The sequence below is a fragment of the Sciurus carolinensis genome, chromosome 8 (genome assembly GCF_902686445.1).
Source record: "Sciurus carolinensis chromosome 8, mSciCar1.2, whole genome shotgun sequence".
Lineage (NCBI taxonomy): Eukaryota > Metazoa > Chordata > Mammalia > Rodentia > Sciuridae > Sciurus > Sciurus carolinensis.
The window spans coordinates 7,346,494-7,373,554 of NC_062220.1; the positions used below are offsets into that span (position 1 = coordinate 7,346,494).

A 27,061-nucleotide genomic window follows, 5' to 3' on the forward strand; every position below is an offset into this window, starting at 1 on the left:
CTTCAGCTGGTTTCGGTCGGGTTCCACTGCTAGGGACGGGTCACCTGCTTATACTCGCCTCTTTTCCTCCCTCCCTGCCCAACTTCGCCCCCAGTTACTGGCACCCACAAGGCATTCACTCAACATCTCCAAGTGGACCTGTCCGGGGAGGGCACGGAGGCGCTGCCACCCCCGGGACGTCCCCCTCTAGGCGAGAAAGCCCTCAGGAGGGACGGAAACCCCACTCGGGGTACACGAGTGCTCCCCGCTCGGCTCGGCTTCCTCCTAAGTGACCGTCTGGCCCCCGCCAGGCCTGGCACCCAGGGGCTGCCGCGGGGCTGGGGGCCCTCCGTGCGGAGCGGCACGGGGCGCCTCACAAAGCGCCCGCCCGCTCGCCTCCGCGGGGCGGCCGCCGCGGCCCCGGCCCCGCGGCCCCGCTGGTCACATGAACCCGGGGCTTTCTCTGGTGTGACGGCTCGCTCACATCCTTTGTGCGCGCAGGTTTTGAAAGGGAGCGACCCGGGTTCTGGGTGTGAGAGCAGCAGGGACCGGCGGGAGGAAGGCTGTCGGAGCCGATCGACCCGCCTCCAGACCCGGCACGTCGCCTGGGCTGCGCGCTCCCAATTCCGCCCCGCCGCCCGCCGCCCGCCGCGCCCGCGGGTGCCCGGCCGGCGAGCGCCCCAGGTGAGAGGCCCGCGGGTCCCGGGGGGAGGCCCGGCGGCTCGGCCGGGGCTCCACGACGGGCTGGCCGGCTCAGGGCGTGTCCGTCGCCGCCTGGCTGCTCGCTCGACACTGTTCGCTCCTACCGGCTGTAGATGGAGCTGTCTGGGTTCCGGCAGCCTCCGACGAGCCTCGGAGTGTTTCTCTTTAAACGGCCTGAGAGGGACATGCCTCCCAGGATGCAGTTTGTATCAACATGGCAGCTGCTGTGCAGCTCCCCTGCTGAAGAGGCGCCGGGACGGCAGCGCAGCTCGCAGCCGGGGCCGGGCCGGAGCCGGGGTCGCAGCGGCGGCCGCAGAGGGGCGGCGCGCGGGCCGGGGGCCGCTGCTGAGGGCCGGGGCCCAGCTCGCGGCCGGGGCGCAGCCGGCCGGGCCGCCCGCACAGCCGCGCGCCCCGCTCCGACGCCGCCGCCCGGGCTCCGCGGCCCCGCGCCCGCGCGCCCCGAGCAGGCCGGGGCCCGACGGCCGCGCGCGAGCCCCGCGGGGAAGGCAGGGCCGCGCGGCGCCGCCCGCGGAGAGGACCGGGCGGCCAGGCCTGCGCGGGGCGGCGCGCGGCGGCGGCGGCGGCGGCGGCTCGCGGGGCCCGGGCCGGACAGCGCAGGGCCATGGCCGAGGCGGCCCCGGCGCCGGTGAGGGCGGCCCGCGCGCGCACGGACGCGCGGCCTCGGGGCTCTGGGGACGGCCTGCGTGCCCCGGGCTCGGCGGCCCGGCCTGGGGTCTCGGTAAGGGACGGGAGCGCTGCGACGTTGGCGGGGGAGGGGGCGCCCCGGCGGGCTCGCGCGCCCTGGGCTGGGGGGGCGCTGCGGGCCGGCGCCGGGCCGGGGATCGGCCGCCGTCCGTGCGAGGCTGCGCGGCCGCCGGCCCCGGCACACGCGGCCCCGAGGTGGGGCGCCGGCGGCGCGCTCGCTCGCTGCGGAGCCGGCGCTGCGTCCGTCGGGGTGGCCGCCGGCACGTTTTCCGCAGAGCTCGGCCCCGCCGAGCCTCTCCCGGCCCGGGCGCGGCGCTGACGCGGCTCTCCCATTTCGCAGAGCGGAGACACTGAGGCACAGACACCTGGCGGCGACCTGCCCTGCCTGCCCCAAGGTCACGTAGCGAGTCATCCGTGGCACGGTGCCCGCGGCCCCGGAAAGGCCTGCCTGGCGGGCTGCGGGCCTGGACGGGGAGGGGGCGGCTGGGGTGGGCGGCCTGGGCCGGCGGGCGGTGGCCGCAGCCCGTCGGGGAGGAGGGGAGGCCGGGCAGCGCCCACGCGAGCAGCTCCGCGATGGGGAGCTGGTGACCCGCCAGGCTCCGGCCCTGGCCGCCGCCGGCCTCTGCGTCTGAACTTTGGGTGTCCTGACGGATGGGGCCTGGGGCTGATGTTCCTCCTCGGTGCACCATTCTTAAAAATCGGTCTTTGAACGCCCTCAGTTGCCCTGACTGAGGTGCCCTGGCTGTGCCGGGGAGGTTCACTGCATGAGAGTCAGTGCCTTTGAGCCTCAGTTTCCTATTATGTACAGGAAGAGGGGTCCCTGTGTGGCTTTCTAACAACCCCCCAGTTCTTCTTCTTCTTAATAATAATAATAATAATAGTAATAATAATAATAGAAACTCTTCGAAAATAAAATGAAAATTTTTACCTGCCAGACCTCTGGATTTAGGTCCTCAGGGCTCTTAAATGGTATATAATTCTGGATGAACCATCCTGGGTCATGCAAGGAAATTGCACAGCTTGTGCAAGTCAGATAGTTGGTTATGTGTGTTTCTACTAATGTGGCATGAATCCTGCAGGCCCTATCACTTATGCTGCACCAGGGGAGGATGGGACTGTTAAATCCTATGAAGTAAGGTTCAGAAGGATTCGGACCCTACCCCCTCCCAGCAGGTTAAGAATTGAGCTCGTTTGTTTTAGGTATATTTACTGACCCTCTGTTTGGCCATTGCTTTCTGCTTGGGGTGAGATCAAGCCACAGGTTTACTGGGAGTGATGAAATTATAGCAGGCTGCTTTTGTTTGGAGGCTGGGGGAGGGGACAGTGCCCCTGTGGTCCCTCATCCCTTTCCAGTCCCCCAAATCCCAAAATGGAGAGAGATGGTCTAATAATAGAAAGCAAAGAAATAGTATTTTCCTTTGAGCTCTGATTGGACTGGTTGGTAAAGATGTCTTGCTCTGCTGGCTTTATTTTCTACACTGGAGCTTTTTTTTCATTGTTTCAGTTAAACCCCTGTATTACCCTGGGAGGCTAACTTGGCCTCCAGGAATTTTCCCCTTCTTCCTACTAGTCCTAGGCAAATATCCTAATCCCCCCTGGAAGACAGGGCCATAATGTGCCTATTATGTTGCATTAGGCTAGCCCTTACCTGTGAGTGGGGCTCCTGCCTAAGGCGCCCCCAGTCTTGCCTTCACCTGGGAACAGTGAAGGGTAGAGAGCGGGCTTCACTGTTGATGAGCCTTCAGGTCGAGGGCATCTGTGAACTCTCTAAATGTTTGCAGAACTTTGCATATGTGGTTTTATGTATATTTTTGAGAACCCAGAACTTGCATTAGGTTTCCTAAAGGATCCCTGACCCCACCTCAGTGGTAATGTCTTTGAGAGCATGGCCTTCCACCCCCAGGAAGCCTCCCACAGGTCTGTATTTACCCTCCAGCCTCTGATCAGACCACATACCTGCTGGCTGCCTCAGTAGACAGTGAGGCCTGGAGGCACCTCACAGGCTCCAGCCCGGGGGGGCTGCGTGACCTGGGCAAGTTACTGAGCCTCTCCTATCCTCAGTACCTTCATGTGCTAGGTGTGGATAGTGGTTCTGATAGTGCCTATTTCATAGGGTTTTGTGAGAATTAAATGAGGTAATCTTTTAAAATGCTTATCACAGTTCATGATACAATAAACTTTGAATAATTGTTAGCTATTCCTGACTAATTGGCTCTCACATCAAAGGACAAATGGATGATACTTTCTCAAGGCCTTTTGCTGAATGGGATCTTGAATCTTCAATTCTTGGCTTCAAAGTGTGATGTCATTTCAGCCAAGCTGCTTATACATGAATAAAAAAACACATAAAAGAAAGAAAACTGTAGCAGTCTGAAGAAGTTCGAGATATGTCTGATAGGTGACTCAAGGAACTCCATTACTTATTCCAATAATTTTGTTGTGACTCAGCAACTTACTGTCGATTCATTGAGCTGACGTTTATTGAGCATATGCTATATATCAGACTGCACACTGGGGATGGTCTAATTTTCAAATGAAGAAAATGGAAGTTTTAATTACTTTAAGATCACTTATATAGAGTAGATTCATTGAAGGAAGATTATGAGGAGATGGACAAAAATTGTCATAGGAGAAATTGTTTTCAGTTACAATGAAGACTCTGCTTGGCAGGGTAATACAGAGCCGGTCACTCAGAGGAGCCTGATTTTACCTCCCTAGTGATTCGAGGGTTCTCTCAGGTGGGTGTGGTGAGGTGGGAACAGGGAGAGGTGAGTGAGGCTCATTGAAGTCCCAAAAGGAAACATCTTTATTTTGGTTCTAGGCCTCACCACTCTGATCCAGTCTCTGTATGGGTGACTCCTGCGTGGCTTCCCATCCTTCCGGGCCTCCTTTCTCTCTCACTCCCCTACCCCAACCCGGAAGCACAGGGAGGGACGCAGCCCACCTGAGAACACCTACCCCAGGGCCCACCTGCCCAGGGACCTGGGCTCCTGTAGGAGGGCTGAATCGCCTGCTACCCTCTCCCTGTCCCCCTCTTCTGTGTAGCAGAAGCTAGAGCGGTCACGAACCTGGGCCAGGATGACACAGGCAGCCGTGGGTACAGATGGGAGGCAGCCAGGTGTGCCCGTGCCCCTCGCTTCTGCACTCAGTGGCGGGAAGGCAGCTGTGAAGGCACGCTGCAGGAGGAGGTGGCTCTGTAGGAACCGGGGAGACACAATGTCTCACAGCTCCATCACGGACGCCCTCAGTGCTGCTGTCCCGAGAGATCTGTGTTTGCGGAGCGCTTCTTATCACTACAGAAACTGACGGCTCTTAATGTGAACACTCGGGATCCATTTTGCCTGCTGGGGACTGTGGCCTTCAATCCTGTCTTTTCCTTTCTTTCCTTGAATACAGGTCCAGCAGCTGGACATGGAAAACCAACGCTCATCACCTCTGTCATTCTCCAGTGTCCCCCAAGAAGAAACCCTACGTCAGGCCCCTGCTGGACTCCCCAGAGAAACTCTATTCCCATCCAGAATTCTTCCCCCCAAAGAAATTTCTTCTTTGTCACCTACTGTTCCCCGGCAAGCCTCCCTACCCCAAACTTCCAGTGCTCCCAAGCAAGAGACTTCTGGCCAAATGCCGCATGTACCCCAGAAGGGACCGTCACTCCTATATCCTGCCACCTCTGAACAAGAGACGCATCTCCAGGGCCCCCTGGCTTCCCAGGAAGAGACCCAGTATCCTGCTGAACAGGAAATCTCCCTTCTCTCCCACTCCACCCACCATCAAGAAACCCCACTGCACTCCCCTGAAGTTCCTGAGAAAGACCCCCTGACCCTTTCCCCCACAGTCCCTGAGGCCGACATGGACCCCTTGCTCCAGAGCCCAGCTTCCCAAAAGGACACCCCCTTCCAGGTATCTTCTGCAGCCCAGAAGGAACAGCCACTGCCCACAGCAGAGATCACCCGTTTGGCCGTGTGGGCTGCCGTCCAAGCTGTGGAGAGGAAACTGGAGGCCCAGGCCATGAGGCTACTGACCCTAGAGGGCAGGACAGGGACAAATGAAAAAAAGATAGCCGACTGCGAGAAGACGGCCGTGGAGTTCGCAAACCACCTGGAGAGCAAGTGGGTCGTGCTGGGGACCCTGCTGCAGGAGTACGGGCTGCTGCAGCGGCGGCTGGAGAACATGGAGAACCTGCTGAAAAACAGAAATTTCTGGATCCTGCGGCTGCCCCCCGGGAGCAATGGAGAAGTTCCCAAGGTACGCTCATCCCCCTGGGGCTTCCCGAGAAGCAATCTGAATTGGAGTGATTTAGGAATTTAGTTTAGTTGAAAAAAAGAGAAAGCAGTAGTTGAGAAAGAATAAAACATACACAAAGCTAGTTGCTACCAGTGCTGCTTCACCAAAAGCAAGTTATTTCTGCTGTTGAAGAAAGCACAGGCTAGTACAAAAATGTCCCCAGAATCAGGATCGCCATTTCCAAGGCTGTTCCGTCGAGCCATCCTCTAATGTGCGAGGACAGAAAGCAAAGCCTAATGAGAGCGCTGTGCAGAGGCTTTGTGGTCAGATAGAACCGGCCCTCCATACCTCAGGTTCTGCATCTGGGATTCAACTATGGATGGAAAATACCTGACAAAAGAAAATTGTGTCTGTGCTGAACACAGAAGACTTTTTTCCTTTTCTTTATTCCCTAAACAGTCTAACCATTATGTCTGTGGCATTTACTTTGTATTAGGTATTGGAAGTATGCTAGAGATGAGTTAAAGTGTACAGGAGGGTATGCAGAGGTCTATTATTTAAAAGGAACTTGCACATCCTCGGATTCCAGTATCTTTGGGGGTTCTGGAAGCAATATCCTGCAGATACCAAGCACGATGAGCATTGATCGGTGGTCCACCCCCAGGGTGGCCTGAGGGAGGCTGCAGCGAAGTGTTACAGGCGCTGTCCTGTTCAGCATTTTTATCAGGTCACTTAAAAATGATGTTTATGCCAGTGAAACTGATTTCAAGAGGTTTCCTCAAAAACTAGAGAAGCTATGTTTGCACCTTATTTTCCAAGAAGTTCTGAAGGAGTGTCCGTGGGGACTGGTTTTCCTTCTGTCCTCTGTACTGCTGCCCCTTTCCACAGCCTTGTGTTAGGAGAACACTGATTATGTGCTCAGGCCAGCACTTTTGGAACTTTACTGTGCACACGAACCCATGGGGGTCTTTCTAAATGCAGACCGGCTTAATGGGTCTAGGGTGGGGCCTGGAAGTCTGCATTTCCAGCACATTCCCTGGTGGTGATATTGCAGCTGGTCCACGGACGGTGCTCCAGGGGAGCATGAGCTAGCCTGTGAGGCAAAGGACCAGGCAAGACAATTCCCCCACTCTTTGTGGCCAGGACAGTGGCCAGACTTCCAGAGAGGTCCTGTTGAAGCCTCATAGCTGTGGATGTGGACCTTTCCCTCTGGGTCCTGAGGAAAAGGTGTTTGAGCCAGGGCCTGGGGTGAGTCATGGGAGCTGACCGCCTGTGACTGCCGTCCTCATGGTCCAAGCTGACCTTGTTGTGTGGTTTCAGGTCCCTGTCACGTTTGATGACGTCGCCGTTCATTTCTCGGAGCAGGAGTGGGGAAACCTGTCTGAGTGGCAGAAGGAACTCTACAAGAATGTGATGAGGGGCAACTATGAGTCTCTGGTTTCCATGGGTAAGGACAAGGCTTTGCTCACCAGGGCCACCTTGGCATTGGCATGTGGTCCATGCAGAAACTCAGGGGTGATGGGAAACAGGCAAGCAGAATTTTAGAGAGTACAGTGAATGGACACAGTGGCCTTGTACGCCCACATCACAGGGCAGCACCAATCAGAACAGCTTGTACATGGAGACCCCACTCTCAGAGAAGCCCATGGGGGCAGAGGGAGAAGGCAGAGAACACATCAGGGTCTCTCTTTCCCATGGACCCTTCTTTAAAAAATTAGTTTGTCTGGCAAACTATTACTAAGGAAGGAAAAAAGAAAGGGGGATGCAGACACACTGGGTGCCCCCTGTACACCAGCAGTGTGTAGGGTGCTCCTCAAGAGCCACGTCCTCCAGTCCCCAGCTCTACCATGAGGGAGCCAGGACCCTCATTGGCGCTGTGTTCTTCTTATTCAGGTGACTGAACACCTCACATCCCGCAGGTCCTCATCTCCTTGTGCAGATGGGGAGGCTGGAAGAGGGGGCCAAAGGCTCACCCTAGGTCCCCAAGAGGAGGACAGTCTCCCCGAGATTTGTCTTATCCCAAAATCCGTGGACTCTTGTTGCTTTCATTAAGAATATTTAGTGGGCTGGGGATACAGTTCAGTGGGTAGGGTGCTTGCCTCGCATGCACAAGGCCCTGAGTTCGATCCCCAGCACCACCAAAAAAAAAAAAAAAAAAAAAAAAGAATATTTAGTGACAAAACCCTGAAAAAATATACTTTACTTCTGTTTGTATCCTTTTCTCTGGTATGGAAAAATTTTTTGGCACATACAAAACAATTTTTTAAACCTTAAATGTGCTGTTGGATAGAAACTTTTCATATTTGCTGTAATTGTTAATTTTACACATACCTTTACATAGGATAACCTTCCCCTTTAAAAAATTATTTTCTTTTATTAAAAATACATACGTATAATTGTGAAAAGTCAACATTTAGACTGATGTCGTGAAGAGCAGCCCCCACTCGCCAGCCCAGGCACAGCCACGGTGGCCCCAGGGCCTCTGTTCCTTCTTACCTTTTGTGCATGGCTCCTACCCAGCTGCACCGACAGCGTGGGGCCTGCAGACGGGCCATGGGCTTCCATACTCGCGGTAGCCAGAGACGGCTTTCCACAGGCACACCTAGGCCCCATGGGAAAGAGTGCAGTATCCAGGCGAATGTCAGGCTTCCCACCTCTCTGCTGGCACAGAACATGGTTGAGTCCATGTTTCACTTACAGCTGTCTTTGTGAGCTTAAGTGTCGAATAGTACAGATGTGGAGAAGTGGGCTGCAGAGTAAAGAGGGCGCAGTTTGCAATTCTGTGGCTGCTGCCTGCACCCCCAAGGCTGGGCCAGGGTGCACCCTGCAGCAGCACATGAGGAGGCCATTTCTTCACAGCCCGGCCTGCACCAGCACTTCCCATTTTATACATTTGTGTCTCTGAGAGATGGAAAATGATGCCTTGTTATTTTAATATGCATTGCTTTGGTGACAAGTAAACTTGTGCATCTTTTTATATATTTATTGGTCATTTGCATTTCTTCTATGTGAGTTTCCTATTCATCTCTTTGCTTTTTTATTTTTTACTAACTGCAGAGGTTCTTTATATTTAGCTATGTATGACAGATATGTGTGTGCATCTGTATATTTCTGCCAGGTTTCTTCATTTTTTTAAAACTTTATTTCCAAAGAACTTTAAACTGTTTCCTTGGGTGTAGGGGATTAAACACAGGTCCTCATGCATGCTGAGCATGCGTTCTACTTTCCCAATTCTGAAACTTTTTTCAGATGTGAGGAGATCTATCAGTGTTTTGCTTTATAATTTTTGGATTTTACCAAAATCCAAAAACTTGCGGATTAATTTTTTGCTCTAAAAATATTTCAAATATTGTGTGCTTTTGTCATGAAGCCCTGAGCAGGCATCTGCACCTGTGGCCTGCGTGACACACACAATGTGCGCTGAGGAAGGTGCTTGGACACTTGGCCATTTCTTTTCCAACACAGTCCCAGCAGCGGGGCCATGCCAGGGTACCTTCCCATAGGTGCACACATAGTGTCACCTCATCCCACAGTGTATTTTCTTTCCTTCTTTCTTCCAGACTATGCAATTTCCAAGCCAGACCTAATGTCACAGATGGAGCGCGGGGAGAGGCCAGCCATGCAAGAGCAAGAGGACTCTGAGGAAGGCGAGACACCCACGGACCCCAGTGCTGGTGAGTGGTGAGCAGGTGGCCCAGAGGCCTGCGCCTGAGGTCTCAGTACCCAGCACGGGGCATCTCAGTCCAGAGTGGACTGAGGGGGCATGACAGCAAGGTGAGCAGGCAAAGGGCCTGCAGCCCAGGCATCTGCCTAGGGTCCCCACAGCCACCTGTGGCATAGGTAATTGATAAATTAGAACCCTGTGGGGTTCTTCCCCTCAGGGGTTTTTGGACATGACCCAGGGAAACCTCACTCTGCTTGAGGTAGAGCCAGTATACTGACACACGAATGCCTCACTGCCTGCAAAGAACAAGGCATTGGTGTGCCAGGGCACTAGCACTCTTGCCTCCTAGAAGCATCCTGCAGTGCAGAACTCTAGCAGGATGTCTGGAAGGGGCCCTGAGATAGAGGCAGCAGGCAGGCCATGTGGCCCAGAAGCACCCTGACGTGGGGCTGCCTGCTTTTAAACGAATCCCTTCCTTCCCATCAGTGTCAGTGTTTTGGAGTCTGTTTCCTCATCTGCGGAGCAGAACTGGAGCTAGGTGTTCCACTAGAGCCTGCATGAGGGTTAGCATGTCGCAGCGGCTGTAGTCAGGTGTCACGCCTTCAGTGGCCAGAACAGTGGCACACGTTCACTGATGGTGCTTTCATGGTTAGTTTCTGGAAGCTTCGTTCTGCAGCTGCCTTTGGACTTACATCACATGCCCTTGTCCTTAGTGGGTGCATGTGGGGAGCAAGAATAGCCTAACATCACTGAGAATTGTGTCTGTTGCAAAGGGGAGAGATGATCCAGCTGGAGAATTCAGTTTGGGACTAAGCATCCAAGGCCTTTAATAAATTAATGTCTGATTTCTGGGCCTGTAAACTGGCTCTCAGGAGGGGTTCCAGGAAAACGAGTAATGCCAGCTCTGTATACTAAGAAGATAACTTACAGGAGAGATGGACCCCTGCGAAAACAGACGTACTGGCCTGTCTCAAAGAAATCCAGTGTCAGAACTTTTTAAGAATTTGCCTTGGTACTGGGGTTGTGGCTCAGTGATAGAGCGCGTGCCTAGCATGTGTGAGGCACTGGGTTCAATTCTCAGCACCACATATAAATAAGTAAAATAAAAAAATAAATAAAGGTCTATCAACAACAAATAAAAATATTTAAAAAAAAAAAAAGAATTTGCCTGAAGATTTAAATGGTGGAGAAAGGCTATTCCTGGATTCATTCCAGCACACAAGAGATGAATGTATTTAGTAGATGACGATGTGGAATTGGGGAGAAAGGGAGGCACGCAGCAGAGTGACCCTTTGGTTGGGGAAAATCCATGCAGACTTAAAGGTTTTATTGGTCACGTCCAAAAACAAGGGTCATGTGTGTCAGGAGTGGTGGCACACACCTGTAATCCCAGCTACTCAGGAGGCTGAGGCAGGAGGATTGCAAGTTCAAAGCCAACCTTAGCAACTTAGGCCCTTAGCAACTTAGCAAGACCCTATCTCAAAATTAAGAAAAAAAAAAAAAAAAAACGGGCTGGAAATGTGGCTTAGTGATTAAGCACCCCTGGTACCAAATCAGAAACAAGGGTTGTGTCGGAATAAAGAGATTCAAGGTAGATGATATGGGAAAGAATCATGGGAAGCGGGGATGAGAATTCAGGTGTGATTTGTGGTCAAATCCTGACATACAGCAAGATCCCAGCTGATTCTGTGGTCCAGTTGCTGCTGTGCTAGTATTTCCTTAGAAGGGCTGGGATGAAGGAGCGTCCGTCCCATCTCCTTTCCCATCTTTATCGCAGATGGACCTCCCACAGAATGGGGCCAGGGTCAAAAGGCAGCTGACCCCAGCCCACTCTGCCCGGCTCACACGTGTCCACGACTGAGCTGCTACTGGCAGGTGGCACCCTCACATAGCTGTCCCTGTGTGACTGAACTGTGCCATTTTTTTCCACGGTCTATCTCCAGCCGCACGGAGACTGCAGTGGGAGGGAGGAACTGCCACCCCACAGAGCAGCCTCATATACCCACACCTGCACTCAGCCAAGCCCCAGCCCTACAAGGCTGGGTGTGAAGCTGCAGGCATCAGAGCCCTTCACAGTGTGGCAGCTTGTCCTGTTGTGCATCTCCTCCCTTAGCAAGAAAGCAGCAAAGCCAGCCCTGAGTCAGACCCAGAGGTGTGACACCAAGCGGGGAATGTCCAGAAAACGGAAAACTTCAGAGTTCCCGGGATATCAAACATGGCAGTGTTATGAACTGCCTGTGTAATTCATTCTGTAAACTATCATTGAATGATTTGGATCCCTGAGGGCAAAGAGAACCACAGAGGATTCAGAGCAGAGCAGAGGATCAGCCCTACTCTAAAAACACTTAGAACAGGGACCCTGTTCATGGTCCTGCATGGGTGGTCATGCCCAGAGAAGATCTGCCATCTTCAGCAGATCAGCCAGAGGAAACCAAGCCGGAGGCCAGGCAGAAGTAAACGTCCTCACGCATCACCACTCAGTGTGCGTCGCTTCAGACTTTTAGAAAGCAGTGTGATGTTCTCTCACCTACCGTAGACCCAGAAGGACGTAGCAACCAGTGGGAATGAGTAGGAAGGGAAGGGAGGTGGCATGGATAACTCCCAGCTCTGGGCTGAAGTGACAGGGGAGGTGGCGGGCATGATGCTTGAATCTGGGGAAACAATGAGAATTTAATTTGGAACACGTCTGAAGTAAAATCCCCAGGACACCAAGGAGAAAGCTGCTGAAAGAGTCTGGAGTTCAAAGACAGGTCTGAGCCAGAGATGCTTGGCACTGGGACATTTGAACCTTTGGGCTTTGGTGGTATTGGCGGGATTAACTTGGTCTGCAGAGAAAGAAGAGATGAGAGTGCAGCAATCTCTTGGAGCAGGTTGGGGATTTGGAATATATTGGTCAGGATGGAGCCCAGGTGTTAGTTTTTTTAAAAACTTCCAGGGTGATTCTCATGTGCCCCCAGGCCTGAAAGTTGTTGTAGGATTTGGGAAAAGAAAGAGTAACTAGAGGAATCAAAGGAAGAAGAAAGGGACTAAGGTATAGACATAGTATTTGCCTAGCATGCACTGGGCTCTGGGTTGGATTCCCAGCACCACAAAAAGTAAAGTTGAATATGATTTCAAAGGAAGCAGCACGAGTGGCCAGAAAGGCGGCAAGAAAATCAGGGCAGTGCTCCATTGGTATTTCAAGCAAAATGTTTCTGGAAAGAGGAAGTGTGGTCAATAATGCTGAATTCTACTCTTTAGCTTAGTAATATGAAGACTGGAAAGAGTCAATGACCTTTGGCTTTTGGGGACTGACTTCTTTCACTTAGCATGATAGTCTCCATTTCCACCCATTTACCAGCAAATGCCACAAAGTCATTCTTTATAGCTGAGTATATAGACCACATATTCTTTATCCTTTCATCTGCTGAAGGGCACCTAGCTGGTTCCATAGCTTAGCTATTGTGAATTGAGCTGCTGTGAACACTGATGTGGCTGCATCACTGTAGTCTGCTGATTTTAAGTCCTTTGGGTATATACCAAGGAGTGAGTTCCATTCTTAGATTTTTGAGGAATCTTGGTAGTACTTTCCAAAGTGGTTGTAACTAATTTGCAGTCCCACCAACAATGTATGAATGCACCCTTTTCCCCACGTCCCGCCAACATTCATTGTTACTTGTATTCTTGATAATTGCTTTTCTTACTGGAGTGAAGCTAATCCAAAATAAGTGGGGCAGGGAATAGAAACAGAAGTAAGATCAGAGGAGTAAACAAAGGGGCATGAGGGGAGGGAGGAAGGATGGGATAGGGAAAGGCAGGGGACTGAGTCCAACTTAACTTTCCTGTGTGCAATATGAATATATCATAGTGAATCCCACTATCATGTACCTCCATAAGACATTAATTTAACACAAACTGTAAGTAGATAGCAGAAAGAGTTGAGTAGAGGGAAGGGAACTGGGTGGAATGAGGAGAGGGGAAGGGGAAGTAGAACAGACTCTATTCCATGCTTTTATAATTATGTCAGAGTATATTATAACATCATGTATAACTAAAAAGAACCAAAAAAAAAAAAAAAAAAAAAAACCATGAGTGGCCTTAGCAAGAGAAAAGTCAGTGGCTTGGCACAAGTAGAGGCCCGGATAGATAGAGCAGGTGAGTTCCTTCCAAGAAAGGAACTCTTGGAAATTCAGGAGGCAGCTATGAGGACGTGTCTTCAAGAATGGCTGTGAGTAGGGCATAGGGAGTGGACATCTGGGGCAGGAGAAGTGGGTGGGGGTCGCTGAAGTCTTTAAAATGTTGGTGGAGTATAGTCAACAGGGAATTGTAAATGTAATGTGAAGCCAGTGATGTAAACACTAGAAATAACTGGATGAAAACACTGTGATTTGTAAAGGTTTTCAAATGAGAGCAGATATTACTTCTTAGTAAAAAGATTTTTTTTTTTTAATGCATAATGAAGACTGAGTTGAAGAGGGCAGATTGAAGGTGTTGACTCCTCCGCCTGCCCAAGTCCTCATGAAGCCAGAGGGAAGGGACTTCAGAAAGGGATAAGATTTTGGAAGCCTGAAAGCAGGTGGATGGTGATTGCAGATTTAGGAAGCTGAATCCAAAGTTGGTATTTGGGAAAACTGAGAACCGCAGCGGGCACCCCCTCTCCCCTGCTCAAGACTCAGGAGTTAGGGAAAGTCAGGGGTCATATGTTTTCTCTCATATGTGAAAACTAGAGAAGGGTGAGAAAGGGAATCTCTGGATGGGGGCACCAGGCAGTAGATGATGAGTTACCAAACTGAACACAGGAACGAGTGAGATTTGACACAGAACATGTAGATCTCCAACCCGCTTCCCTTACCTGGTTCCTAAAAGGGTGCTGACCTCCACGATTAAGTGTGGGGCCAGGATGTTGGAATCATCTTATCTGGAGACTTTTGGGACCAGCACAAGAAGTTTCTTACTGAAATGGCCACCAAAGCTTCCTACACGGAAACAGGTAGTTAGCAAGTCCCACTCAAATGCACTGATCTTTCAGTTCTCTCTCGACTGTCTCACTTTTAATTCTACATGGACAACCAAGAACCTCAGTGCAGTTGGGGAAAGCCTCTAATATAGAGAGGCAAATAAAGAAATAGATAAAATCAGAAAAAATATATATTTAGAGGAACAGACCATACTGAGAGGGAAAAAACTGAATAAAAACTTACACAGTAAATTCTTAGTGAAAAGTGAATGCATCCATGACACAAAGTATAATGCTTAGTTTAAAGGAAACAAAGGAACTCTTGGAAATTCAAACATGTGAATACAGTTTTAAAACTCAGTAACAGTGTTGAAAGAGAAAGTTGAGCAAATGCCCCAGAAAATACAACTAAAAGATTAAAAAAAAGAAAATAGGTAAAGAATAAGAAAAGCAAAGGAAGTCAGTCCAACATACAGATAATAGGAGTATCAGAAAAGAACAGTGAAGGCAGTGGGAATCATCAACAAAATAACTCAAGAAAAATCCCAACAATTAAAGACATAGATTTCCAGACTGGAAGGACCTACCAGCTACTCAGAACAGTGGAAGAAAACTGGCCTATACGTTAGACACTTCAGCAGGGATTTCAGAGCACCTGAAGACAGAAGAGGTCCTGCAGGCGTCCAGCCAGGAAGCACAGGTTCAGATACAAGCCCTGGGACACTCCAGACTTGTAACATCTCCTGCTACAAGACAGTAGAATAGAACGTCCCTCTAAAATTATCAGGAAAAATATTTTTTGCAACCTAGAATTTGATATCTAGCCAGACTCTTTTAATTAAATATGAGAATGAAATCAAGACATCCTGAGATGGTCAAGGCCTCCATGCACCTTCTCAAGCTGGGGGTAGCTCTGCCAAAATGAGGATGTAGACAAAAAAAGATGTGCTGAGTTGATAGAGAAAAGACTGGGGGCAGGCTGAGGGCTGTGCAGGAATGTCCTGGGCACATCAGAGGATTCCAGAAATGCTTCTTCAAGTAGATGAAATTGATGCTTTGGAGGAGAGCCGCACAGCAGGACTGAGGAGAGTTTGGAACTGAGTTCATGATGATTACTAGTAAGTTAGGCTGAGTAAATCACTCTACGAGCTGGGTGCCGTGGTGCACGCCTATAATCCCAGAGGCTGAGGCAAGAGGCTCTCGAGTTCAACCAACCTCAGCAATTTAGTGAGGCCCTAAGCAACTCAGCAAGACCCTCTCTAAAAAAAAATACAAAAGGGGCTGGGGATGTGGCTCAGTGGTTAAGTGCCCCTGGGTTCAATCCCTGATACCAAAATAAGTCAATAAATAAATGATTCTAGGAGAAGCAAAAAGGCGCAGAAGAGTCCTCGTAGCGCACCTCGTAGTCTGTTATAGCTGACATTCATATGCTACGGTACTGTGAATACCAAAGCCAGTCCCACTAAGTTCATAACGAGTCTGCATTTCTGATCTAGAGACAGTGGGCCTGACTTCCAGCTCCTGGGCGTCAGTAGGTAGCTGTTTAAAACTGCAAACTCAAGGTGTGTTCCTAGAGTTAGGGCGGGAAACAACAAAAGGATCAGCAGGAAGACCTGAAAGTGGTGGGCTCCAGGGAGCCAGAAATGGGGAGTCAAAGGCTGCAGAAGCACTTTTTGAAAATAGGTTTGAAGAACCACTCGACCCCCAGTCTATGCATATGTGTAACTTACAAAAACAAAGATTGAAAAAAATCATGTACCAGATTTTAAAAAGCCTCATAGAAAGTATAGCCATGAGGAGATTGGAAATCATTATTTCTTTGCTTTGAGCTGGTAGAAATGGTTCATATGACAACACTGGTTTTTAATATTAAAAAATAGAGAGAGTGAGTGCACCTCCCCATGATTCTCTCTCAGGAGTCAAGAGCTTATTCCTTTCGATTTCATGTGCATACACTTACAGACACCCTCGATTATATAAGCAATACGTAAATATATCTGACATCTGTACATGTCAGAATGAGTCCATCTTATTCTTTTTAATAGCAGATTATAGTATTTTGTATTGATTTCATAATTTATTTAAATACTCTCCCATTGATATACATTTAGGGTGTTCATAGGTTTCAGTGCATAAAGATTCTTATAAATAGATCTCTATGTGTTCGTCTGAAACTTTTTTAGAAACAAATTTTCTGGATCAGAGGATATACCCATTTAAACGTTCAATAGATTTTGGCAAGTGGCCTTCAAAACAGTTGTGCCAGTTTATATGCCTTCAGCTAACATGCAGATACTTGCTTCCTCACACCTATGGCAATAGTAAGTACTTTTAGCTTTTTATTACTTGCAAAGTGACAGGTAGAAACAACATTTTGATGTTCTTTCTTAGACTTTCAGAGGATAATATTAAGCATGTTATATCTTTAATGATTACTAGTATGTCTGATTCTGTGAATTATTTCTATCCATTGTTCTTTTGGGTTATTCATCTTTTTATTATTGTTTCATAAAAGCTTTTTATATATTTATTTTTTTGGCAATGTAGGGGATCAAACTCAGGGCCTCCTGCATCCTGGGCAAGCCTTGTACCACCAAGCTACACTCCAGCCCAAAAGTTTTTTGAACATCAAGGATATTAGCTCATGTCTATCATATCTATCCAAATATTTTCCCCAGTTTTTGGTTTATTGTTGTTCATAGTGTTTATGTATATGGTATAGCCATTTTAAGAGTTTTCTTTTTATTATTCTTTTCAGATATGCATGAAGGTAGAGTATATTTTGACATATTTATACAAACTTTGAATATATTTTATTCTAATTGAGATCCCAGATTTGTGGTTGTACATGATGTCAAATTCATACATTTTATTTTTCTGTGTATTCAGACTTATCAGTCATTTTCTTTATGGCATCTGGGTTTCATATCAAGTGCAAAAATAGTTACATAGACCATTTTATTCAGTAAATGCTACCATCACAGGTCTTGGCCCTGTGAGCTTCTTGAAAACCCATCAAAGCATTAAAAACCTGAAACCTTTTCTCCCTCTCTAGGAAACAAAAAGAAAATTGCTAAATGTGAATAATTAAATGTTTATTTTAACTAAGTGCCTCCAAATATAGTATTATATCTGTTCCATCAATTATTAAGTTCAGGCCTCAAAAACATTTAATAAATTTGAAAACAATTTGTAGGCTAGATTTTTCCATTTCCCCAGAATTCTTAGGTGCACATGTGACAGCAGCAATCAAGAGCCAATCACAGATTAAGTGATCTCTCAAAGCCAGTGTCAAAGCAGACTTCAAGACTCCTTTCAGAACAATTGACAGCAAAAAATTAGAGCTGATGTGGCTTAGATCATTTGATATGTTTGGTACCAGTGACCATACAGCTTCTAGAAGGAATTATCTGAGGCCTTAGAGGTAGAGGAACGATCTCCAGTCAGAGTTATAAAATGGATGTACCTGGGCTTTTTAAATTGTAAATGCTTATAAATGCACTTTGGTTGTCCATATACTTACCAAAGTTGTTTGGAGTGCGCAACACTGGCCCCCTGCTCTCCAACAAGCAGGTGGGGTCTGAAAAGGTGTTTCGAGAGAACCTGCAATGCCCTAAAGAGGAGGGAGAAAAACTTGGGTTCAGAGACCAGCAGGTTCCACTGAGAACCTGGTTAGGCATGCGGTGGAGCAGGGGACGTGGACTGGGTCCAAGTCAGGGCAGTTGCAGATCACTACTCTTCAAGGGAAGCACCCATGCTCTGGAGGGCACAGGAACCTCTCCAAGAGGAGCACAGCGTGGGTGGCCTTGAGGCTCCCTTTCCCAGGTCCTTGACCCCCTCATTCATAAACTGATCAGCCAAGACACACGTGTGGCTCCTGAAATGTGATCCTCGGCTCCCACATCTCCTACTGCATGGACACAGAGGGGGTCCTCCTGGCCCTCCCTCACTGTGGAGCCCTCCTCTGCAGTATAGACCCTTTGGATCACCAAAGAGGGAATCCAGAATGTTGGGGTACATGTCAAGAAGTGTGTCACTTGGGCCTGAAAGACAAATTCTATTCCAAGTTAGGTTGTTTGAAATATTTTGCTTTCAACAAAATTGAAAGAGAACCTAATCAAGTTGTCAGCTAATAGGCCATTAAGAACAATTTTTTGTGGCATATAATTCAGGATAAGTTCAAAGAATCAAGTGACAGTTTCATAACACAGCTTCTTCCAGCCCATCTACATATTGATGAAATAAGGTTTCCCAATGCTTGCATTTATGAAAATGAAAATTAGAATAGAATTGATTCTGAACTCCGTCTCATTATACAATAAGAATATGTATTCATTCTCAGATAAGTGAACTAATTGGGAAAAAATAATTCCTATTCATTCTCATAAGAGATACATTTCCAAAAGTTTTTGTTTTCTATCTTGGATAATTGGTTACCATTCTATAGTAATAATCACTAAGGATAACTTCATCCAGGAAAATAATGAACACCTAGAGCCTACAGTTATTAGAAATGAAAGCAAAATTAAACTTTCAATTTACATACACATTTTTTGGCAGATGAAGTGATCAGTAAAAGCCTTCTAAGCATAAAAATATGCTCTACTAGGATAAAATATTGTGGGTAAAGTGGGAATGGAAATAGAAGTTCAAGGTGAAAAGGAATGATGTAAAAATTCCAGCTGTCAAAGAAGTACTTGTTCACGTATTTTTTTTAAGTGAATAATGGTGGGTTTAATAATTGCTAGGGTTCTTAGATTCCATTGGTGACATTAAGGGATGTGGGAAGAGTTTACTTCAAAATATCAATATTTAGAATACTCCAGAAATTACATCTTTTACAGTTACTGACGCATTTTATATATTTATTCAAAATGGTGCAAAGGGGCACATAGTTTTGAAAATTATTTTAGGGAGTAGGCAAGAAAAATATTTTCACCAAGGAAGTCATGTTTGTGGAGGGAGCATAATGGTCTAGTGCAGGGATAAAGACTGAAGACAGAGGGGACAGGGCATACTCTTGGAGCAAATTACCAGAAGGATAACATGGGCAAGGTTAAGGAAACAGAGGATTTGGGTTAAAGGAGGAAGTGGGAGGTGGGACCCTACTTTTTCTGAGATTGGTGAGAAAAGGGGGCATTTTGTGTCGCTGTAACAAAATATCTGAAGCTTGGCACTTGATATAGAAAATAAGTTTATGGAGGTCTAAGAGCATGGTGCCAACACCTTTGGCTCTGATGGGGGCCTTCTAGCTACATCATAACCTGGCAGATGGCCTCATGGTGGGAACCCATGAGAGAGAGAGAGAGAGAGAGAGAGAGAGAGATCACATGTTGAGATAGGAAACAAGAGCTCAGAGGGGCCAACCTGGCTCCTTTGTAATGACTTGTTTTCTCTAACCCACTTTGAGAGATCAGCATTGCTGCCTTCACAAGGGCAGTGCCCCAATCTAATCATCTCTTCAAGGTCCCATGACCTCAATACCAAGCTGGGACCATACTACAAACCTTTGGGGGACACCCTGGAAGCATCCAAATCATAGCAGGGAAGGTGGTAACTTTCAGCCTGAACAGGAAGAGGAGGAGGGTGTAAATGTGGATGACTTTTGTGTTTTGTTTACTGGAGAGCAGGACACAGACACCTTTGGAGGGTGAGAGTGAGACATTCCCTTGATTCCAAGGGAAAGTAGCCCAGGTCCACGCTGAAGACCCTCAGGACCGCCACATGGGAACGTTAGAGCGCTTTCTATTCTGTCAATCCCCAGTGGGTTGTTGTGGCTGGCAGGGAGGAATTAAGGGTTGCCAAGCATCAGAAATCACCCCGCGTTAGGTCACAGGGCATCTGTTTTCAGCCTCGTGGGTTGGTCTGATTACTCAGTGACCTGGTCCACACTGGACTGGGAAAGAAAAGACAGGACAGGAGAAGACAAGGAGGCTTCCTGAGGGCAAGGCTCTCTGCTTCCTTCACTTGCTTCCTGGTTTGCTTTACCCCCTCACAGCACTGTCTCCTTCTAAAGTACTATACAATGTGTCTGTTGTGTTCATTGGCTTATGTAAGATGTGTGTTTTGTTCACTGATAAATTCTAGGTCATTGGAACACACTGCATGGCCCATAGCTGGTGCTCAGTATGCCAATAAACATCTAATGAAGGAATGAATATATTTATGCCTTACATATTTATCATTTCCTCAACTAAAAAATGTGTTTTTTCAACATAAAAGGGGCTTATGCTGGCCTATACAAGTCTATCCATATGAAAAAAATTAACTTGAACCCATACCTCATACCATATACACAGTAAAAATAAATTCCAAGAGTACTGAAGACTTAAATGTTAATAATAACAATTAAAAAAAAAAAAAAAAAAACAACTTGGGATAGTATCTAGAATCTAGGAAACCAGATGCACCATCTAGCTGCAGAGGAGACTTGAACTAAGAAAACTCGGAATCCATAGAGAGGGATACATTTTTGGCCATATGAAAACTTTTAAAGTTGTATGGTAAAAGGTACCATACCACTGGCAAATGACAAATTTGAGGGAAATAATATTTGAAATGCAGAGAAGAGAGTGAGTTGTCTTTAATACAAGACTAGAAATTCTTACAAATTGTTAGAAAAGACCATCTAATTGGAACCAAGTCAAAAGATGCACACACCAGTACCTACCAAAGCCTATGTAAACCAGTGGCTTCACTTGCACCCTGCATTGGAGGTGACCCACAGACCTATGGGCAGGGTTAAAAAAGCACAGTGTATAATAGAGATGCTGTTTAGCTTAAAACAAAGCCAAACTGCTCCTATTGTACTCTTAAATGTTCTTGAAACTGTGGGCCAGAAGAGCCCCAGGAGGTCTAGAAGTGCAGTGGAGAGGAGATGGCCCTTCCCTTTTATTCACCTTGACAATGATCAAGCCAGTCCAGGGAAACGGTGGGGGGGTCCTGGCTCCCTAACCTGGGGAAGGGAATGAGGTCTCTAAAAGCTTGTGGGGCTGGTGGAGAATAAAAGTTGCATCTGTCCTAACTTGACTCCAGTTTGTATTGGTGTTCAGGTCTACAAAGTGCCCAGAAAATTCTGTCCACTCACCACCAACTCTATTATATTTCTTCAGGATCTCTAAAATAAGAACTGTTGGAATGTAAATTCTAAGGCTGTGGAAACCTGGGCAGGTGCATGACCGTGTTCTGGATTCTCTCCCCCTCCTCCTCCCAGCACATGATGGCATCGTGATCAAGATCGAAGTACAGACCAACGACGAGGGCTCAGAAAGCTTGGAGACGCCAGAGCCCCTAATGGGACAAGTGGAAGAACATGGCTTTCAGGACTCGGAGCTGGGCGACCCCTGCGGAGAACAGCCAGACCTGGACATGCAGGACCAGGACAACGCACTGGAGGAGTCCACGGAGGGCTCAGGCGAGTTCAGCCAGCTCAAGCAGATGCTGGTGCAGCAGAGGAACTGTACAGGTAAGCTCCAGGCAGGTGAGGAACCTGCAGGGGTCTTTCAGAGAGACAGCGGGACACTGACAGGCTGACAGGTGTGAAAAGCCCCGAGCAAGGCCTCTGTTAGCTTTCCTGCTCAGCATTTATAAGCATCTGTCTCTGGACTAGGAATTAAGTTGTTATACCCAAAGACTGGTTCAGACAAGGACGCAGAGATGGTGGAGATATCTGTCCCGCCCCCTCCTAGAGGCAGACAAGGCCACATCCGTTGTCTAAGGCCACGGCTAGAAAGAACTTCCTCCTCCCAACATGTCCTTGATTCTGTCACACTGGAAGCCTCAGCCAACCTGGAAATTTCAACCCTAGAGAGATGTTTTTAAAATGACTATTATTACTGTCTTCCCCTGGTAGAATCAAGCCATCTTTTTTGTTCATTATAGAACCTCAGTTTCATCATTCTGCACCCATAGCTCCTTGGGAGTACAAGAATGTAATATTGGCAGTGGGCTCACAACACCTGATCCCAGAACTTCTGAGGTTGCACCACCCTTGCGTTCCTGGGAAAACGCTTGGTGTACGCCGTCAGCATGGTGTACTTTTTAAGTACATGCTCCTGGACTTAACAAATCTTTTATTCCAGGGTTTTGCAACTATATTCATAAAATACAGTGAAACTAAACTGGTCTTGAATGATCCTCATCTAGTTTTAGAAACATCATTATTCTAGACTTATTGGATGGACTGGCCAGGTTTTGCTCTTGTTCTATATTCGGGGGGCAGGGGGGAAATCAGTAAGGTAGGAATTAAGTTCCTTGAAAATTTGGTAGAACCCGGTTGGGTTTTGGCCTTTGCTTGGATATTTTATTTATGTGTTAGTGTCATTAGCCATCACATATCTGTATGTTATTATTCATAGTTAGAAATGTGTACATAGCCAGTTATTTAGGTTTTTCAAATTGGATTTTTTCCATTTTATCTATAGATAGTTCTAAAACTTGCCATTTTTGTAGTTAATAAAAGACAAAGGGCATCCTATATGGTCAAGCAATTGATCTAAGTCCTTATTTTTAAAATAACTATATGGTATTTCAGAAGTCTTTTGAATATTCTACATTCTCTTTGATAAAAGAAGAGCAAAGCCAGGCGTGGTGGTGCACGCCTGTTATACCAGTGGCTCAGGAGGCTGAGGCAGGAGGATCACAAGTTCAAAGCCAGCTCAACAATTGAGCCCTAAGCAACTTAGTGAGAACCTGTCTCAAAATAAATAATGGGCTGGGGACGTGGTTCAGTGGTTGAGTGCCCCTGGGTTCAATCCCTGGTACCAAAAACAAAAATAAAATAGCAGGAAGACATAGTCAAATTCTGAGTATATTCTAAGTTGGGAGCATCATAATATAAATTCCAGATTGTTGTCTGAACATTCCCCATTAATTCTAATAGAACCTTAGAAAACTACTAAGCAGTTGGTAGAAATTTGAGTCTTGGATCTTAGGGCCAAATGTTTCATTTTCATCATTTCGTTAAAGAAAAGTGACATTGATGCTCAAGGAGAGTTTAGATCTCTAAGGCTCAGCCTTTTAGACCTGACTGTACTTTCAGGATAAACTCCAGGGTGGCCAGCTGCGCACTCCTTCCTGATCTTTTAGGGATTGTGCTCCAAGGGTGTTCTGGGTCACTTCCTGTTGGGAATCCTGACACTGCAGAGGCAGCCTTGACTTGAGTCCACTGTCCCATCTTAACACTAGTTTAGAGGCCCCAGAGGAGCAGTGGAGAGTCTGGCAACTGAACAAGACCCAGGCCAGCTCACAGATATCACTAGCCTCAGTCTCCCAGTCAGTGAGAGAGTAGGCCAGATAGTCCTTTAGCTGCAAGCTCCAAAAAGGCCTATGACTTTTTATTTTGCTAAGAAACATTACTTGATATCTCTGGGCTTTGATGCTCCATCTGTGAGATGGGGATGATTCTTGACTTTACACCAAGATACTGTGCCTATGAGAGAAAGCAAAGGTGTGGAAGTGCTTCCAAGGAGTTGTTTGTGAGGATTCTGCAAGTGCAGAATTACCGATGGACTCAGAGAAGTGAGTGACTTTGGGACTGAGGCTGTAGCTTAGTGGTAAAGAGCTTGCCTGGCATGCATGGGATCCTGGGATCAAACCCCAGCACCACAAAAACACAAAATACAAGTAACTGTCATGTCACACAAAGTCAATGACTTAAAATAGAGGTAGGGAGTGCCAAGTAAGTACAAGACATCTGAAGAAATTCAAATAGGAGGTGGAGGCCACTCCTTTTCTCTTGCACTGACATTCTCGTGCACCACTGAAAGAGCCAGACTAGCAGGGGGAGCTGGGAGGCTCTCCACCAGTCAGGGCTGAATGCAGCCACTGCACACCAGAGTTTGAGTGGAAGAGCACCCTTCTGACCCTGGGGTTCAAAGCTGGTAGTCTGATGGAGTAGTGAAGGGCTCTGGGAGGGTCAGGACCACCGAGGAAGGCCTGGAGAGGAGAGGGGATTGCTTGAGGAGTGTGCATAAGGGCCACACTGAGGTGGGTTGAGGAAAGAAGGAAGCCAGTCTGGCTGAGCAGAGTTCACGTAGAGGAGGAGTCCTTAAAAATGAGAAGATGGAGAACTTTGAGTCAAGACCTTTTGATAGAGCTGGCAATAGCCTAAATGAAAAAGGGACGTTTGTGGACTCACATAATTGGCAGGTTCACAAGTAGGACAAGTTCAGGCACAGCTGGATCTGGGTGCCACTCACGCAGGACCCTGGAGCTGGTGTCCTCCTTTTCTGCTAGATGGTGCTGCTCCAGAAGTTTCCCCTCTTGACCAACAGGGAGCCACCTCCCCTGCCTCCTCTGCATACAATGCCAAGAGAGAACTAAATGGCCCAGCTTAGGCCTCTGCTGGTTCCTGACCAAACGCCATGGTCAGCCTGGGTTACATGGCCAGTCCCGTGGGTTGGGGACCATGAGCTGCAGGGGAAGGAATTTGGACAACAACATGATACATGTGCAGTGCCTCCACCCGGGGCAGGGGCCCTCGCCAGCAGCTAACGCCTTTCTTTCTCTGTCCCTGGAGCAGAGGGCATCGTGATAAAGACAGAGGAACAGGAGGAGGAGGAGGAAGAGGAGGACGACGATGAACTGCCCCAGCACTTGCAGTCCCTCGGGCAGCTGTCCGGGAGGTACGAGGCCAGTAGGTACCCAACCCCGCTGCCTGGGGAGATGTCCCCCGAGGGCGAGGATAGCCCCCCGCCCCTGCAGCTGGGAAGCCCGGCGGTGAAGAGGCTGGCGCCCCCTCCGCACTCGCACTCGCACTCACACTCGCACGGCGAGCGGCACCTGAGCGAGAACCGCGGGGCCTCCAGCCAGCAGCAGCGGAACCGGCGCGGCGAGCGGCCCTTCACCTGCATGGAGTGCGGCAAGAGCTTCCGGCTGAAGATCAACCTCATCATCCACCAGCGCAACCACATCAAGGAGGGGCCCTACGAGTGTGCCGAGTGCGAGATCAGCTTCCGGCACAAGCAGCAGCTCACGCTGCACCAGCGCATCCACCGCGTGCGCGGCGGCTACGCCTCGCCCGAGCGCGGGCCCGCCTTCAACCCCAAGCACGCGCTCAAGCCGCGCCCCAAGTCGCCCAGCTCGGGCAGTGGTGGCGGCCCCAAGCCCTACAAGTGCCCCGAGTGCGACAGCAGCTTCAGCCACAAGTCGAGCCTGACTAAGCACCAGATCACGCACACCGGCGAGCGTCCCTACACGTGCCCCGAGTGCAAGAAGAGCTTCCGCCTGCACATCAGCCTGGTCATCCACCAGCGTGTGCACGCGGGCAAGCACGAGGTCTCCTTCATCTGCAGCCTGTGCGGCAAGAGCTTCAGCCGCCCTTCGCACCTGCTGCGCCACCAGCGGACTCACACGGGCGAGCGGCCCTTCAAGTGCCCGGAGTGCGAGAAGAGCTTCAGCGAGAAGTCTAAGCTCACCAACCACTGCCGCGTGCACTCGCGCGAGCGGCCGCACGCCTGTCCCGAATGCGGCAAGAGCTTCATCCGCAAGCACCACCTGCTGGAGCACCGGCGCATCCACACGGGCGAGCGGCCCTACCACTGCGCCGAGTGCGGCAAGCGCTTCACGCAGAAGCACCACCTGCTGGAGCACCAGCGCGCGCACACGGGCGAGCGGCCCTACCCCTGCACGCACTGCGCCAAGTGCTTCCGCTACAAGCAGTCGCTCAAGTACCACCTGCGGACCCACACGGGCGAGTGAGCGTGCGCCCCGCCGCCGCCCCGGCCAGGCGTGCGGCCAGGTGCGCGGGCCAAGCCCCTCGGACACCTGCCTCGGCCACGCCAGGCCCGAGCCCATCGGGCGGGGGCGGGGCGCCCCGAGCCCCTCTGCTGTGAGCCCCCCTTCCCCTTTCGTCCCTCCTCCCAAGGACGCTAGGTAGTGAGACCTGGCCGCTTGCTGCCTGTTTCCCCTGGGCCCCTGTGGGGAGAGCGTGGGCCTGGGGAACCCCTTCGGGCTGTTAATTTCCTTGACAATAAAATGGATGAAATCAATCAGCACGGGGGGAGTGATTTGGCTGCCGGCCACTCGGAGGGGCGGTACAGGGCCATTTAGTTGGGGATAGAACTTTATAATTACCTTTTGGATACTGTGGTTCTATTTGATAATAATAGAGTAATTTTTAAAAGACGAGCGTTTCCTGTTTGCCGTTTTTGTTTGGTTTTGAAGGGGAGGGGCTGAGAAGGAGGCCCGAGGGACATGTACCTAGTGTGAGTTGACAGGTTCTACTGAGTCCTTTACGCGTGCTCATTCTCCACGTTGGGTGGAGAAGGAGAAACAGCTCCCGCTGATTATAAAATCAAAAGGGAGGACGGCACTGACCAACTGAAGAAGTAGCAGAGTCTAGGGAAGGGTAGGCTCCGGGCTGCCGACTTCTTGCGTGCCCTGGTGCCCACTGGGGCCCTGGGAAGTCAGGATGGCTCTATGACTAGAATGGTCAGGGAGAGTGACAGGTTGGAATGATCTGGGGGAAAAGGTCCCATAGCAAAGCTGGGCACCTTCTTCAGGTCCCACCTTTGCTGCCCAGCTTGAAATGCAGCTGGCAGAGAAGTCAGTGGTGGAAGTGAGCAGCGGCCTAAGGGTTACAGAAGCCCCGGTGCCACCCTCTGGGGTGGCCACAGAAGGCATCAGTCAGAAGACTGTTTATGTGAATGTTGTACCAAAGTGGCTCTCCAGGACTGTTGAATGCACTGAGGAGCCTGGCTCCTCCGGGAATCCATGTTTCTCTTCACCTTCAGCTTTCTCTCTCTTACAGAAAGAGAAACTGCAGGCATAGTTCACGGCCCACAGAGTTACTTCCTCTCCCTCTGTGGCTGGGCTTGGAAGTAACCAGAGAGGATCCTGGCAATTTGAAG

General features: G+C 49.1%; 1 protein-coding gene across 1 annotated transcript; it reads left to right on the forward strand.

Annotated features, from left to right (window-relative positions):
• Window positions 1-1,218: 1,218 nt before the first annotated feature.
• Window positions 1,219-26,336, forward strand: Znf777 (zinc finger protein 777). Its single transcript, XM_047562616.1, has 6 exons — window positions 1,219-1,420; window positions 4,783-5,631; window positions 6,931-7,057; window positions 9,171-9,284; window positions 21,424-21,675; window positions 24,733-26,336. Exons 1-6 carry the CDS (start codon window positions 1,304-1,306, stop codon window positions 25,908-25,910), a joined length of 2,637 nt encoding a protein of 878 aa, XP_047418572.1. The 5' UTR covers window positions 1,219-1,303; the 3' UTR covers window positions 25,911-26,336.
• The last annotated feature ends 725 nt before the right edge of the window (window positions 26,337-27,061 follow it).